The sequence below is a fragment of the Lacerta agilis genome, chromosome 6 (genome assembly GCF_009819535.1).
Source record: "Lacerta agilis isolate rLacAgi1 chromosome 6, rLacAgi1.pri, whole genome shotgun sequence".
In the NCBI taxonomy this organism is placed as follows: domain Eukaryota; kingdom Metazoa; phylum Chordata; class Lepidosauria; order Squamata; family Lacertidae; genus Lacerta; species Lacerta agilis.
This window is the reverse complement of record NC_046317.1, coordinates 77,547,421-77,562,333: the sequence shown is the minus strand read 5'-3', so window position 1 is coordinate 77,562,333 and position 14,913 is coordinate 77,547,421. Positions and strand designations below refer to the sequence as shown.

Genomic DNA, 14,913 nt, shown 5'->3' with positions numbered 1-14,913 from the left:
GGAGGGATGGTGTAAAATTCTATCAAATAAATAAATAAATAAAATTCTGGGGGAGAGCTGGCAAGGATAGGAAGGTTTAAATGTTCCAGAGGTACAGGAGTATCATGAGGGTATTTGTAAAAAGCAATCAATGGGCAGCACGTGATTCTCCCCTGTGCTGGTTTTGGAAGATGTGTTTGTTAAGGTAGCACTGTTCCCTTCCTAACCAGAACACACTTTGACTAATTAAACACAGTAGTATTTAATTTTTGAGTTAACATGCAGAGAATTAGGTTTTGGAATTGGGCTCGTCTTTATAATCTTACATCCTCATCATTTGCAGTGAAGCCAAACTATTTGTGTTCTTGTTTAAATTCATTGTGGTCTCCTCTCTCTCTCTCTCTCTCTTGCCCTTTCTGCAGGAAGTCTCTCAGCAAAGGTTCTACGAGGTCCAAAATGTCAGTGAAATCTGCCAAGACCTATCCCTCTCTGCAGAAAGAGATGGTCATCTGGGATCCCAAGCCACAACAAGTGAAGAAAGTTTTTGAAGCTTTGAAGAAAGGACTCCAGTAAGGCTTTCTCTTCTCTCCCTGCCCCAGCCCATTCCTTTTATCACACTAGTATGTTGGAATTTGCTATGTCTTCTCTGTGTTAGCATTTACTCAGCTGCTGCTAAGTGCATTTATTAATCATCATCATTATTATTTATTCAACTTATACACCATCCTATACCTGGAGGTCTCAGGGCGGTTCACAACAAGACCACAACATATAAAATCAAGCCAAAAGCAATTACCCAATAACCACCACCCCAGCCACATTCTAAAAGGGTGTTGGATTTATTCACTGTCTTTTCTGTGTTAGCATTTATTCATCAGCTGCAAAGTGTTGTATATAGCATAAGGAAACAACTCACCCTGTGCTCCAGGGCCCTGCAGGGAGAGATGCCTTTTCTTGGTACTTCTGCAATAGCTGAAGATGGTTCCTCAAACAGTATTGTTTGAACGTGTCTGCTTAAATGGACATTCATGGCTGGTGGATGCTAGCTGCTAATCACATTATGCATGGGTCTGAAGAGTAACTGTTTGCAGTTGGCCTGGTCAGCAAGAGAGACAAAGTTTGAGGAGGTTGTTGTTTGTTGTTTGTTGTATTTATTAGTCATATTTTCCACAAATGTAACTCAAAGAGACTTGCAGAAACATTAAAAGCAAGTAAAAAGCAGCCTAAAATACTCCTTGGTTACATTTATAGAAGGGCAGATATAGCTCAGCCCACCCAACAAAAAGGGTCATCAGCAGAAGAGGACGCAAGCATAATTTACCCTTCAAATTAGGGTCCAAAAGCCTGGGTGAATAAAAATGGCACCTAAAAACAGATAGTGATGGTGCCAGCCATGTCTCCCTAGGCAGAGCATTCTGAAATGGGGAGGCACCACTGAGAAGGCCTGTTCTTATGCTGTCATCCTCAATACCTGTCTCAGGGAGAAAAGCCTCAGATGACAAATGCAAGGTCCAGTTTGATCCATGAGGGGAGAGATGGTCATACAATAGATTCATAGACTTGTACAGTTGGTCTTGTGGAAGACTTTATAGATCAAATCCAAGATTTTGAACTGGGCCTGGAAACTAATTTGCAGCCAGTGCAGTCATGCCAAGATGGCTGCTATGTGGTCAGACTGTCTTGCTCTGGCCAGTGGTCAGGATTCTGCACCAGCTGCAGTTTCTAAACAGTTTCAAAGCAGTCCCACTTACAGCCTTTTGCAATAATCTCATCTTACTGGAAAGAGAGAGCCTTGGGGAGTTCAGTGGAACCAAGAAAATGTACACATGGCCATTACTCAGCCATGTGGAGAATGGCCAACAGATAGTATAGTAGTCAACAAGTTAGAACCATAGAATTTTAGAGTTGGAAAGGACCACGAGGGTCTTCTAATTCAACCCCCTGCAATGCAGGAATCTTTTGTCCAACGTGGGGCTTGAACTCACAACCCTGAGATTAAGAACCTCATGCTCTACCAACTTCTTGCCACCAATATCCATTGAGGGAAATGATTGTTGTGCTATAATAAAAGGTAGCGCTGCCCTGATCCATGCCTTATACTTTTAATTTGACAAACGTTGACACCGCTCCTGAATGGCTTTCTTGGTTAATAAATTTTATTTGATGCAGGTAGCTACTTGTTTTGTGTTATCTTTGCTTGGCTTGGGAATTTATGAAATAAGAGCAAGCAAGAGTAAGTTTACTACGCTGCTGCGTTTTAGAGGTTGGAGTGCAGAAATATTTAAAGTAGCTTTGGAGACCACTGTTCTTGTGTTAACTGGCAGATGATCAAATGGCTGGATTCTGGAGGAACAATGTGTCTCGGGTGGATGGGTGGGACTGTCTTTGCAATGGTTAGAGGGGGGGAAATACCCCCAAAAGTAACTTGGAAAAGGCGCAGGCTACTTAACATAAACACATTGACCTGTTTAGGTTCTGCATCTTGTAAAGAAGTACTGACTGCATCCTTTTTTAAATACAAGAGGAGAAAATTGAGTTATTCATGTCTGGTCTGAATTAACTCACAAAGTTAGAGGAATGTGAGCCTAGGAGGTTTTTACCTCCTGGGAGCTAACATGGTTCTTTGAGTCTGTAACTATTACTTCTACTTTTTGTGTGTTTCGGGGTGTGTATGTGTCCCACTGGACCAAGCAGGAGTTAGAGGCCAGAACCCTGAAGGGTAAGTGTTCAGTGGCAACAGGCATTCTCCATTTCATTCCCTTGATTTCCATGGACTCTCCAAAATAGCAGGGAGCAGTGGTGCAGAAGAGGGGTAAAATGGGAGAGTGAAGTTCTAGGGCTTTCTTCAGCGTTGCAGTGACAACATCTGTTGAGTGCCAGGGAGCCCTCCTTGCTTTGGCAAGTGAATGAAGTAATAAAGAGGCTTCCGAGTTAACGATAGATAGATTATCGTAGAGCAAGGTTGGGGAACTGGATCTTTCCAGTGGTGGGTGAAGTGGATATGGATCCCCCCCCATCCTTCCCAGGCCTACTTTTACAGGTGGGCCAGACTACCCACCTGTCAATCACCTGGATGTCATCATGATATCAGGTGATTAATACCTGTTAAAGCCAATCAACCTCCTTTGAAGATGTGCTGGAATCGGAGAATGAGGAGAGTAATTAAGCAGAGGCTGGGTACTTTCCTCCTTTTCTTTGATAGGGTTCCTACTTCAGGCTAGCCAATTAAATTAGAACACTTCATTCCAGGATTATTGGCATTTCTAATTAAAAGCTGAAAATGTTGCAATACAGCTGGTTGAAGATCTTTTTTTTAAGTTTAGTTGTTTATGATGATGATGATGATGGTGAATCTATAAACATCTGTTCTAAGCTGATTCTAATGTTTTGCTATGTGCTGCATCTCTTGGGGGCTAGTATGTACATATGTGTGAAGACGTAACATTCCAATGCCCAGTACTGTCCTGCATATCTCCCACTTCCCTAAAACATTCCCCTCTGAGTTATACAAAGTTCTTAATAATCACATCTGATTCTTCTCTTCCTGTAGTGAATATCTGCAAATGCATCAGGCCGAGCTGGATTACCTCTCCGAATGCCACAAAGATACAAGAAGAAACTCCAGGCTGGTAAGTTGTTCTCTCTTTCTAACTTCAATAATTTGCTGGTAGACACTGTAAACGAAGAGTAGGGAACCTGTGGCCTGCCATATTTTTATAGGACTCGGTCTTGGCATCTGTGGTGGCTCAGAGCTGTATGCACCATTTGTTCCAAACATCGAGCCTTAACTTCATGCTTTATACATGACCGGGCCAAACCAACATCTAAACAGAAAGGATCTTCTGTTGCCCCCCTCCAATTTAGTCCTAAATCATAGGAAGGACAAAATATATTTCTGCTGAGCCCAGTCCTTTTATCTCCTGCTGGCGCTGTGGTCTAAACCACAGAGCCTTGGGCTTGCTGATCGGAAGGTTGGTGGTTTGAATCCCCGCGACAGGGTGAGCTTCCGTTGCTCGGTCCCAGCTCCTGCCAACCTAGCAGTTCGAAAGCACGTCAAAGTACAAGTAGATAAATAGGTACCACTCTGGCGGGAAGGTAAATGGCGTTTCCGTGCGCTACTCTGGTGTCAGTGTTCTGTTGCGCCAGAAGCGGCTTAGTCATGCTGGCCACATGACCCGGAAGAACTGTCTGCGGAGAGGACAAATGCGGGCTCCCTCAGCCTGTAAAGCGAGATGAGCGCCGCAACCCCAGAGTCGTTCGTGACTGGACTTAACTGTCAGGGTTCCCTTTACCTTACTAGTAAAAATAGCTTATGGAGCTGCAACAAACCTGCCTTTAAAAAAAAGTAGGACAGCGCTTTGGACAGAAAAACTTCTCCCTGCTCCCTGCAAAGGAACTGCTGAGCTCAGACAGGCTGCAAAAACTGGGTTCTTTGTGGACATTTTCCAGACCATGTGGCTCTTGGGATGGAGGCCAGAGGTTTCTCACTGCTGTGGTGGTGAAAGCTTTCATTCAAGCCCACCTGGACCACACAGCTAATATTAAAAGCACAAACACACCCTTGCAATTAAGATTGCTGAGAACTCTGGAATACAAGGAGGAGGAGCAGACTTCTACATAAAAACAATATATTGAAACAATAAAACCATAACTTTTTTACTGGGGGTACTCAAAGCTTTGTACCAGCAACAACTACCCTCCCCAAAATGTTAAAAGTGTGGCATTTACTGCAACAACCTCATGGTGAGTGCCAGCATCTCCCCCCCTAACCCCCCCCCCCCACTGAATATAACCCTTTTCTAGCACTGCACTTGGGCAATGCATGATTGTGGATGTAATCTGTATGCTAAAATTTAGCACATTTCTGTTTCAGGCTTTCTACTATGATTTGGATAAGGTAAGGAATGTATTGATGGATTCTGTTTTACTTTTTTAAAATCAAGTTTATTGTGTTTTATGTAAGCTACATATGGATTTTTGCATATTTAGTAGCATAAAAATATTATTAATGATTATGAAAATTGGCTTAAGATGACTGAGCATGTGTGCACTGCAAGCAACACAAGGTCAAAGAGCCATATTTAAAACCATTGACGGACCTTACTCTCCCTGACTACCCCCAAATATTTGCTTGAATGCTTATGAACATGGGAGAACTCTAGTGGCATGGAGGCTGGGCCTTGGGGAGTGTGGGATTCTGGTTGGTGCTCCTTGGAGTGTGAGCAAAAACACAAGCCTGCATCTAAAGTACCAACTGTTGTAATGTGGGGATCGTGATTCAGCAAGTGATTTCAGCTCTGACATAGCAGGCAGGAGACAGCTTCTTCATGTAACACTCTTTATTCGGACAAACAAGACTGGGGAACAGAGGAGAGGGATGCTACATTTATAGGGACAGAAAGACTGGCTAGAAAGGATACATTTTGGAGGGAACAATCTCAAGCATTCACAAAGCTGCCTTTTAGTGGGAACCAATAAGACTGAGGATCCAAATGCAGCAACTTGAATGAACCAATAGTAGCTGTTCCTTCTGGAACAGGAAGGCAGTTACTTTCCCCTCATGTGAATACAGACAATAGTAATACAGATATTATAACCCTTGAATCAATACACAACACCAACTTCTGGAACCTATCGGACAGGGCCTTCTTTGTGGTGGCTCTCAGACGGTGGAGCTCTCTCCTCTCAGAGGTGTGCAGTGTGCATGCCTAGATTGTTGTTGGCATCCGTCTTGTCTGGAGAGCAATGGAAGAATGTGCAATTGAGGGTAAAGTCAAACTGTGGGAGAGCATGTCTATATGCTATGGATTATTTTTTTTAGCAGGCTTTAAAAATCCATCTTTCCCAAAGTATTTCTTTGCTAAGCTTTTATAGCTGTTAGGCTTCATCTTATAATAATTGTCAATGCTACTCAGTGTTAGAAACTGAGATATGAAAGCTAGGAGCTAAATGGCACCTTAAACCAGGGCCGTCTTAAGCTTATCTGGCGCCGTGGTGCAAGGATTCCTCCGGCGCCCCCCACGTTTCTCTCCGGGTGGCTCTACCAGCGGGACGGAGGCTCCGGGCGCGGTGCTGCCGGCAGGGCTGGAGGGTGACTCCTCCAGCAGGGAGCAGGCTCCAGTCACGGTGCAGCATGGTGGAGGTGGGCGAGGTCGGCGCTGCCGGAGGGGCTGGACGGCGGCTCCTTCGGCAGGGAGGAGACTCCGGGTGCAGTGCGGCATGGCGGAGGCAGACGAGGGTGGCGAGCTGATGCTAGGAGGAGCCGCGTCCAGCCTCCGCCTCTTCCCTGGCGCCCTCCAGAACGTGGTGCCGTGGTTCCCCGCACCACTTGCCTCTATGGGTAAAACGGCCCTGCCTTAAACCTAGGTTATGGGTGCAGCAACAAAATGTCTAGGTGCTTTTTTTAAAATAAAAAGAATACAAAGCTGGAGATGTGGGAGTAAAATAGCAAACTTAGTACATATGTTGATTAATTGCCCGATGATAAGATCATTTTGGTGTGAGGTGAGGATATTTATAGCAAGAGTAATAAAAAGGAATTGTCATTTAGGGGAACTGAATTTAATTCTAAATTATATTCCGGAAACGTGGGAGACTTCAGGGGGTCAAAAAAAATGGATATACCGTGCTATATTAGAAGCAAAAAAACTTGTTTTGATGAATTGGAAAAGCCGTAAAAAGATTCAATTGAGCACATGGATTGATAATATGGACAGATTAGCTACATATGAACGAATAGCATGTCGTCGCAAATTAAGAATGGATAAATATGAAGAAATCTGGAATGAATATTTAAGTGATAAGGCGGACAGAGGTGGGAGGTAGAGGGAGGCGAGAGAGGTGGGGAAATAGTGTTGGGGGGAAAAAGGTGTAGACAGAGGTATATCAGTGTATTTAAATTTGAATTGTCGAACTGTGTTATTATTGTTATGGTTTTTATTGTTTGTGTTTTTTGTGGTTGATGCTTGTATCAAAAAATAAAAAAGATTAAAATAAATAAATAAATAAATAAATAAGAATACAAAGTTGAAAATGAATGAACTGCAGCTAAAATCTTATGTTCATTTTTCCACGGTTTAGTCCATGGGTAGGCAAACTAAGGCCCGGGGGCCGCATCTGACCCAATCGCCTTCTAAATCCGCCCCGCGGACGGTCTGGGAATCAGCGTGTTTTTACATGAGTAGAATGTGTCCTTTTATTTAAAATGCACCTCTGGGTTATTTGTGGGGCATAGGAATTCGTTCATTTTTTCCCCTTCAAAATATAGTCCAGCCCCGCACAAGGTCTGAGGGACAGTGGACCGGCCCCCTGCTGAAAAAGTTTGCTGACCCCTGGTTCCCCTGCCTACCCACCCACCCCTAATATTCTTAAGAGGGTCTCTTCTCCAGTCTCCAGGGAGTAGCTGGAAGTGGAGAGGCAGAAAAAGTCCTCCTTTCCTTCCACTCTGCAGTTTTAATCTGAAATCTTAGGTGCAGTACTGCACCCAGAGCTCAGAAACTGCTTGCGTTAATGAAATCCCCTGTCACAAAATACGCCTAGAACAATGAGTGTTTCGAACACTGATGCTACTGCTTCATTCACTTTGTTTATAACTCAGTTGCTTAGAGTGTGCTGCTGATAATGCCAAATTTGCAGGTTTGATCCCCGTGTGGGACAGCTACACATTCTTGCATTGCAGGGGGTTGGACTAGAAGACCCTCGTGGTCATCTGTACAATTCTATGATTCTCTGATTATTTCAGAATCTTGCATTTCTTCTACACAGTGGAAGCCAGTCCATTGAAGTGAATGGGTCCCTACCCTACCAGCTCCAGACTAGCCACCCCCTGCTCCCCTGTCTTTTACAACCAGTCCGGGGCTGCGGCATGGAAGGAGCATTTGCTTTCTGCTTCTTTCTCCTCTTTAGTCTCAGTGTTGCCCCTGGAGAACTCGGGACGGAGGATGTTGCTAACCAAACCAGCATTGGTAGGATTTGCCTGTCTTGAATTCTGGCTCCTCTTCCTGCTGGTCTCCCTCCCTACCAACCCCAATGGGTACCAGCCGCCACCGCTTTTTTGCCTCCAAAGGTGGCATATAAATTACAAATAATGAAACAACCTGCAGCTTTTTCTATCTCTCTCAGGCGCTTCAGTTTTTAAGCTGCATTGCTTTAGTTGTCAAGCTGAGTCGATCAGCTATGTGGTGGAAAGGTGAGAAAGATTTTTTAAAAATAAAAAATAAACCTCGCTTGGTACAGACGACAGCGGTAGTGACCGAAAATGTGGACGCAGTTAGTCCTCATCGGTATGCCAATACTGGTTCATCGTAGGCTTCTTAAAACAACACCACATGTTCAGGCAATGTCTCATAGTAACGAGTTAAATTCTTTCCCAGCGGTGCAGTGTTTGGTGATGTATAAATAACCTCTTGCATGTCTTTTTGTCCCTCCCTCAAAAGCAAATCCGCTCTGTTGAAAGGTATATCAGGAAACTGGAATTTCATATAAGCAAGGTAAGGGCTTATATTCTCTGTCTGCAAGGTTAATGCCATGATATAAACAAATGTAGGGCAGGAAGAAAACAAATAACTTTTTGCCTGTTTGAAGGGAAATCACATTAGGTGCTTTCTAAAGCCACAATAGCTTTCTTTGCAAAAGGAGGAGACATTTTTTTTCCTTTCTTTTTTCCTTTTGCGGTGCCTCCATTCAGAGTGATTACTGTGCGCAGCCCAGGTTTAGCCTGTAGAACCAGTTTGTATGCCCTGCCAGCATATTTGGAAGAAAGCAAAAATGCTTGAGGTCAGAGAGATGGGAAGGAAGAAGCCATTATTAGCTGCATGACAGCTAAAAGAAGGCGGCCCATCGCTCTTGTGCCAGGAGATTCCCAAACCACAGAAATATATATATTCCTCTCTCTATTTTGCTGGATTCGTGACTAGTTCATGAGGACTAGTCTAATTCAAGACCAAGAGATTGCTCCCGTCCTATTATATTCAGCCAAGAATAAATGTTAAAACTATACCATCCTCCACTATTTAGTTAACAGCAGAAACCTTTTCTGTCAAGATCTGGGTTTGACTTGCTCTGATTTCATGTAAACATTTCGTTGTCTTTTGGATATACTCGCTGCATTGACTCTGGTGAAGTAATCTGAGGAAGAAAAGGTCTCTTTCAATAACTCTGTTGGCCATTGCACTTTGCAGCACTTTGATGGCTTCCACTCGGTGGTGCCAAGACTAAATATTCTTGTAAAGAGGCACAAAAGCAGCATGGCATCATGCCAAGTTTATCTGTCATGCAAAGAATTGTTGCGTGTCATGAGCAGGATTGTGCCTGACATCATGAGGAATCAAATGCCCTTAACTCTTAGAGACAGGACCCGGTAGGTTTAAATGGTGCTCAGCAGACCCCCTTTGTCTGACTACCCTTTAGAAAGCCAAATAAAGGATTTTAAAATATTTTGTGCAGAATTACCCATTGGTGCTTTTGTTGGCTTGAGTGAGGAGTATGCCTTCATTAAGGGTTTATGGATTTTATTGGCCTTAAAATTAGAGCAAACTGTGCTTTAAGGTTGCATATTACAGTGGTACAGTTCTTCCTCTTTGGCATAAGCATTTTCATTACTGCCATATGCACTCAAATTTTACAGTGGGAATGGCATCCTGTTACATGTCAGATTAATCCCTCCTTATTGCCACAGTTCTGAAAACAGGCTTTGTTTGTGGGTGCCTGAGTTGGATTTGAATATGGACAGTAGGCCAGGTTACCTTAGGCAAATTGCCCTCTCTTCAGTCAACCAACCTCCCAGGATTTTTGTGGGCTCAAAGGCTGGTTCCCACATTGTCCTGTCCTCCACATCTGCCTTGCCAACCAACCTGGTGTTATCCAGGTGTCTCTGGATTATGGCTCCTGCCTGTCCAGCTTGGCGTGCTTTCTAGGGTTGATGGGAGTTGTGGCCCAAAACATTGGAGTTTGGTGAAGGCTGCTATATGCCTGGCAAGATGGAGTGAACCTTGGACTTTGGTGTTGTCCCAATGAATAGCATGAGACGAGGCCTTTGCAGATTTCTTCTGCCACAAGAAAGCAGGTAGTTAGATTGCAGAAGTGTCCCAGCTCAGTTGCAAAACATTCATAATGCCTCAGGTTCAATTGGTGGCAACTCCAGCTTTAAAGACCTTGGGTAGGGTCTCTGCCTGAAACCTTAGTAACACTGTCTGATGGAGTAGACCAGTGTTTCCCAAATTTTGGTCTCCAGCTGTTTTTGGACTACAATTCCCATCATCCCTGACCACTGGTCCTGCTAGCTAGGGATGATGGGAGTTGTAATCCAAAAACAGCTGGAAACCCAAGTTTGGGAAGCACTGGAGTGGATCAAGGGTGACTCACCCCTGCAATTGTTATTGGACACCCATCAGCCTCAACTATTCAACAAGACCCGATCTTGACTTTTCCTACTTGATTTTGCCGAGTATGGTCAAGTCAAAGACAATACTTTTAGCTCCCATTGGTTTTGTCGAAGAGAGCACATGCTGAACACTGCAATTCAAGGAGCACCTTGGATTGTAAACTTTTAAAGAAAATCCCCATTCTTATAAAACAATTGGTTTTGTTTTTACTTGCGGTGTTTCCATGTATGAGCTCTGGCAGTGGTTCTGTAGGGTTTCAAGCAGGCAACATTCACAGCCTTATCTGGGTAGACCAGAAACCGAGTCTTGGACTCTTTGCATTCAAAAGCATGATAACTGTAAGGTGTCAAGCATTATTGAAATCAATGGGATTTGTTGTTGCTGGAATGAATTGCAATCTTTTTACCTTTCTCCCCTCTTTAAAAAAAAAGGTAGATGAATTATATGAAGCTTACAGCATCCAGTGCAGACTGCGGGATGGTGCTTCAAACATGAAACATGCCTTTTCCTTGTCCCCTTCCACAAAAGCATCCAGAGAGAGCCTGGTGGAACTTTATAAAAACCTTCAAGAATGCACAGAGGTACAGTTACTTTTGTATCTATCAGTTCTTCACAATCCACAGTTTTGTTTTGTTTTTTTAAATGTTGACATTGACTGTTCTTGAATGTCACCCTTGTAAAATCTGTCTGGAGAGCAATTATTACATTTATATTCTGCGCCACCTAATGAGGATGCTCTGAAATCTGTAATTACATCACTCTTTATCGGCTTGATGCTGGTGAGTTTGCAACGTGATCAGTATTAATTTAGCTGAGGACAATATCAAGGTGTAGTAATGTATTTTTCTTTTCTGCCAGTCTAATTTTCATGGCTTCCCCACAGAATCGTGGGAGCTGTATTTTGGTAAACAGGCTAAGAATTGTGTCAGAGATCCCTAGTCTCCCTCTCTGCAGTGGGTTCTGGGGGGGGAGGGGGGAGACATAATTACCATTAAACAGATTTGAATCTGTGGTGTGAATCTCCTCTTTCCTGAATTTGGGACCCCTTTCCAAGTAAGCAGATGAAACACAGGAAGCATTTCTGGGGAACCATAACAAAGGAGTTGCAAGCTTACCTGAAGAAGATTCCCCCTCCTTTTTTTTTTTTTAAAAGGTCCAGGAATTTTATTTATTTTTTACAATTCCTTTTTGCACGGCTTGCATTGAGGTATGTGAAATGGTAATGAACTTGCTTAACTACTTCCAGGAAAGATTTTCTTTGTAGGTTGTAAATCTGCCAGCTCTTGCCTTTTCCTTCCATCCATGTCTATGCTGGGATGAGTCCAACAAGTAACTTAACAGGCAGAAAGAAACCAATGTATGTTGGTCATTTTGGGTTGCATTTAACGGAGCATTCAGGAGACCATTCCATCAGTGCAACAATTCTTCCAACCACCCGGAGAAGATTGGGGGACAGTGGGTTGCAGGAGGGGAGAGAATGGGGGAGATCCTGTTGCGCTTGTGGTAATTGGTGCCTAGCGCAAATATTTGACCATCACTCTGAAATGCTAACTTGTGTTCAGTGCCATATTCTTCCTTTCAGGATATGTGTCTGATAGAGGGTACCCTCGAAGTGCATTTGGGAGAGTTTCATCTGAAGATGAAAGGTAAACCGAACTTTTTACTTAGTGGTTTGGCATCGCTGGGCATGAAGAACAAATCCTTGTTTCAAGAACAGAATGGTTGCATCGCTTCTCTTTTCCACTACTGCCCCCTTGAGAATAAACTGGTATGGTTCTCAAACCAGCCATTAGTTTTTCACTATAGGTGTTACCAAGGAATTTGGGATGAGGCAGGTTCTTAAGAAACTTCCATTGAGTCTTCTGCCAGTAATTGAATAGCACCGGACATCTTCTGAGTCAAGAAACCAACCCACTTTTGGTGGTTCAAGTAGTGAATTGCTACCATGTAATAATAATATGGGACACGGGTGGCACTGTGGGTTAAACCACAGAGCCTAGGGCTTGCTGATCAGAAGGTCGGCGGTTCGAATCCCCGCGACGGGGTGAGCTCCCATTGCTCTGTCCCAGCTCCTGCCCACCTAGCAGTTCGAAAGCACATCAAAAGTGCAAGTAGATAAATAGGTACCGCTCTGGCGGGAAGGTAAAAGGCGTTTCCATGCGCTGCTCTGGTTCGCCAGAAGCGGCTTTGTCATGCTGGACACATGACCCGGAAGCTGTACGCCAGCTCCCTCGGCCAGTAACGCAAGATGAGCGCCGCAACCCCAGAGTCGGACACGACTGGACCTAATGGTCAGGGGCCCCTTTACCTTTAATAATAATATATAGTGGTTTAGAGCAGAGATGTGAAACAGTTTCTGGCTGCTAGGCTGGATGCTTTGGTCCTCCAACTTCCATGATTTGCACTGCCCACCTGCCAATCACCTGAAGGCACCATGATGTCAGGAAAAGCATATTTCTTTGCCCACGTGGTTTGAAATGGGTGGCTTTGCAAGTGCTGATGGTCAGCTGGTTACCAGTGCTTTGGAGTGTACAAAGCACCCTTTTACAGGTAGGTAGCTGTGTTGGTCTGCCATAGTAAAAAATAATAATCATTCCAGTAGCACCTTAGAGACCAACTAAGTTTGTTCTTGGTATGAGCTTTCGTGTGCATGCACACTTCTTAAGACTCTGTTGTATCTGAAGAAGTGTGCATGCACACGAAAGCTCATACCAAGAACAAACTTAGTTGGTCTCTAAGGTGCTACTGGAACAAAGCACCCTTGTATCCTTATCCTTCTTTTGTGTAAAGGACAAATTGAAAGTGAGTAGCTGAAGACTACATGCTATTGAGAGATGCATGTAACTTCTTGCTGACTTTTTTTAAAAAAAATAAAAAATGAAAAGCAGCCTGTTCCTTTAGAAGAGGATATGATTTTGGCAAAGGAAAAGGGATGGCAGGAGAAGGGTTAAAAACATACTCCCCAAAGACTCTTCTTCTTCTCTTCATTGCAGCTTGCAGCTGGCTGCTTTTCATTTAAAATAAAATGTCATTTGAACTTAACATGCAGCTCTCTCTGTAGTGCTGTTTTCTGACCCTCATTTGTTCTCAAGAGGTTGTCCCGTATAAGCAAGCTTCTGGTCTGTGCTGTGATCTGGAGTTATTTACATCCATAGCAATTATCTGCTGGATATGGTTTATTTAAAAACAAACCTTGCCACCGCCTCCCCATCCCAAGAGATTTGCTCACCCATAAATCTTCCTTGTGGCATTTACTTGAAGGGACGGTAACCAGAGCTGTTTTGAGATCTCTAACAATTTATGTTAACGGCTTCTGTTCTCTGAGTCGATGAATGTTAACAAATTCCTTCTGTGCTTCTTTCCAGGGTTAGTGGGATATGCACGTCTCTGCCCAGGGGACCAGTATGAGGTATAGTATTTAGCAGTCTGGTTGCAAGAAGTTGCTTTAAGGTGGCAGAAGGGCTTCAGCCCAATGGCAGGAAGCTGCCTTATTCTGAGCCAGACCATTGGTCCATCAAATTCAGTATTGTCTACATTGATTGGCATTGGTCTTCCTGGGATTCAGACAAGCATCTCTCCCAGTCCCACCTGGAGATACCAGTGATTGAACCTGGGGAGCTTCTGCTACAGCCCTTACCTACATAGTAAGGCACATGCTTTGTTCGCAAACAGCCCCATGTTCCATCCATAGCATCTTCATGTAAGGCTGTCAACTCCAGTCTGACATCCTGGAGAGATTCTGTCCATTGGTGAAGATGAGAGATGGGATCCTGCAACTCTCCAGGTCCTGCTGGACTCCCTTACCATTAGCCGTGCAGATGGAGGATGATGGGAGCTGGAAGTTGAGCAACATCTGGAGGGCCACATGCCCCCCTATTTATGGTGCATGGAAGACTGATCTAGACGACCCCTCATTTGAGTTGGTACAGAGTAGCTTCCTATGCCCATATAAAAAGAAATCTAGGATGCTGTGGAGATGGATTGAGCCTCCAGAATACTGAATTAGGTTGTTGCCTCTGGTTGGATAGAAGAGAGAGAACGCATACCAACTCATATAATATGCAAATAAGTCATAGTATATTTGCATATTGTAATAATTAAAATGGTTTCTCAATCAGCACTTCACATGGCTGGTGTACTTACCTAATTCATGATGGTTTTATGAAACTTGGATCGTATGTTTAGAGGTATGCATGCATTTATGTGACTTGGATAGCTCAGTCGGTAGAGCACGAGGCTCTTCATCTCAGGGTTGGGGGTTCGAGCCACACGCTGGGCAAAATATTTCTGCATTAGTCCAGGGGTTGGACTAAGTGACCCTCAGCCTTTGGCCTGATCCAGCAGGCTCTTATCAATCTTGAGATCCCACAAATTAAGTCAAAATACATGCTCCTCCAAAACCTTGGGTTTTGTTTTTTAGGTGTTTGTACGGCTGGGGCGCCAAAAGTGGAAACTGAAAGGCCGAATTCTGACCGACGACAGTCAAACTTGGGATGAGGAGGAAAAAGTTTTCATACCCAACCTCCACGAGAAGTTTGAAATCAAGGTAGTA

At 43.8% G+C, this 14,913-nt stretch overlaps 1 protein-coding gene across 2 annotated transcripts in view; it reads left to right on the top strand.

Annotated features, from left to right (window-relative positions):
• The window catches only part of RIPOR3 (RIPOR family member 3), a 109,834-nt gene that overhangs the window by 60,161 nt on the left and 34,760 nt on the right, over positions 1-14,913 (top strand). For both annotated transcript variants that reach the window (XM_033153535.1, XM_033153536.1), the window contains 8 exons: positions 402-548; positions 3,530-3,608; positions 4,853-4,876; positions 8,415-8,468; positions 10,793-10,942; positions 11,944-12,007; positions 13,727-13,770; positions 14,782-14,907. In XM_033153535.1, the coding sequence (XP_033009426.1) occupies positions 402-548; positions 3,530-3,608; positions 4,853-4,876; positions 8,415-8,468; positions 10,793-10,942; positions 11,944-12,007; positions 13,727-13,770; positions 14,782-14,907 (688 nt within the window). The remainder of the gene's footprint in view (positions 1-401; positions 549-3,529; positions 3,609-4,852; positions 4,877-8,414; positions 8,469-10,792; positions 10,943-11,943; positions 12,008-13,726; positions 13,771-14,781; positions 14,908-14,913) is intronic.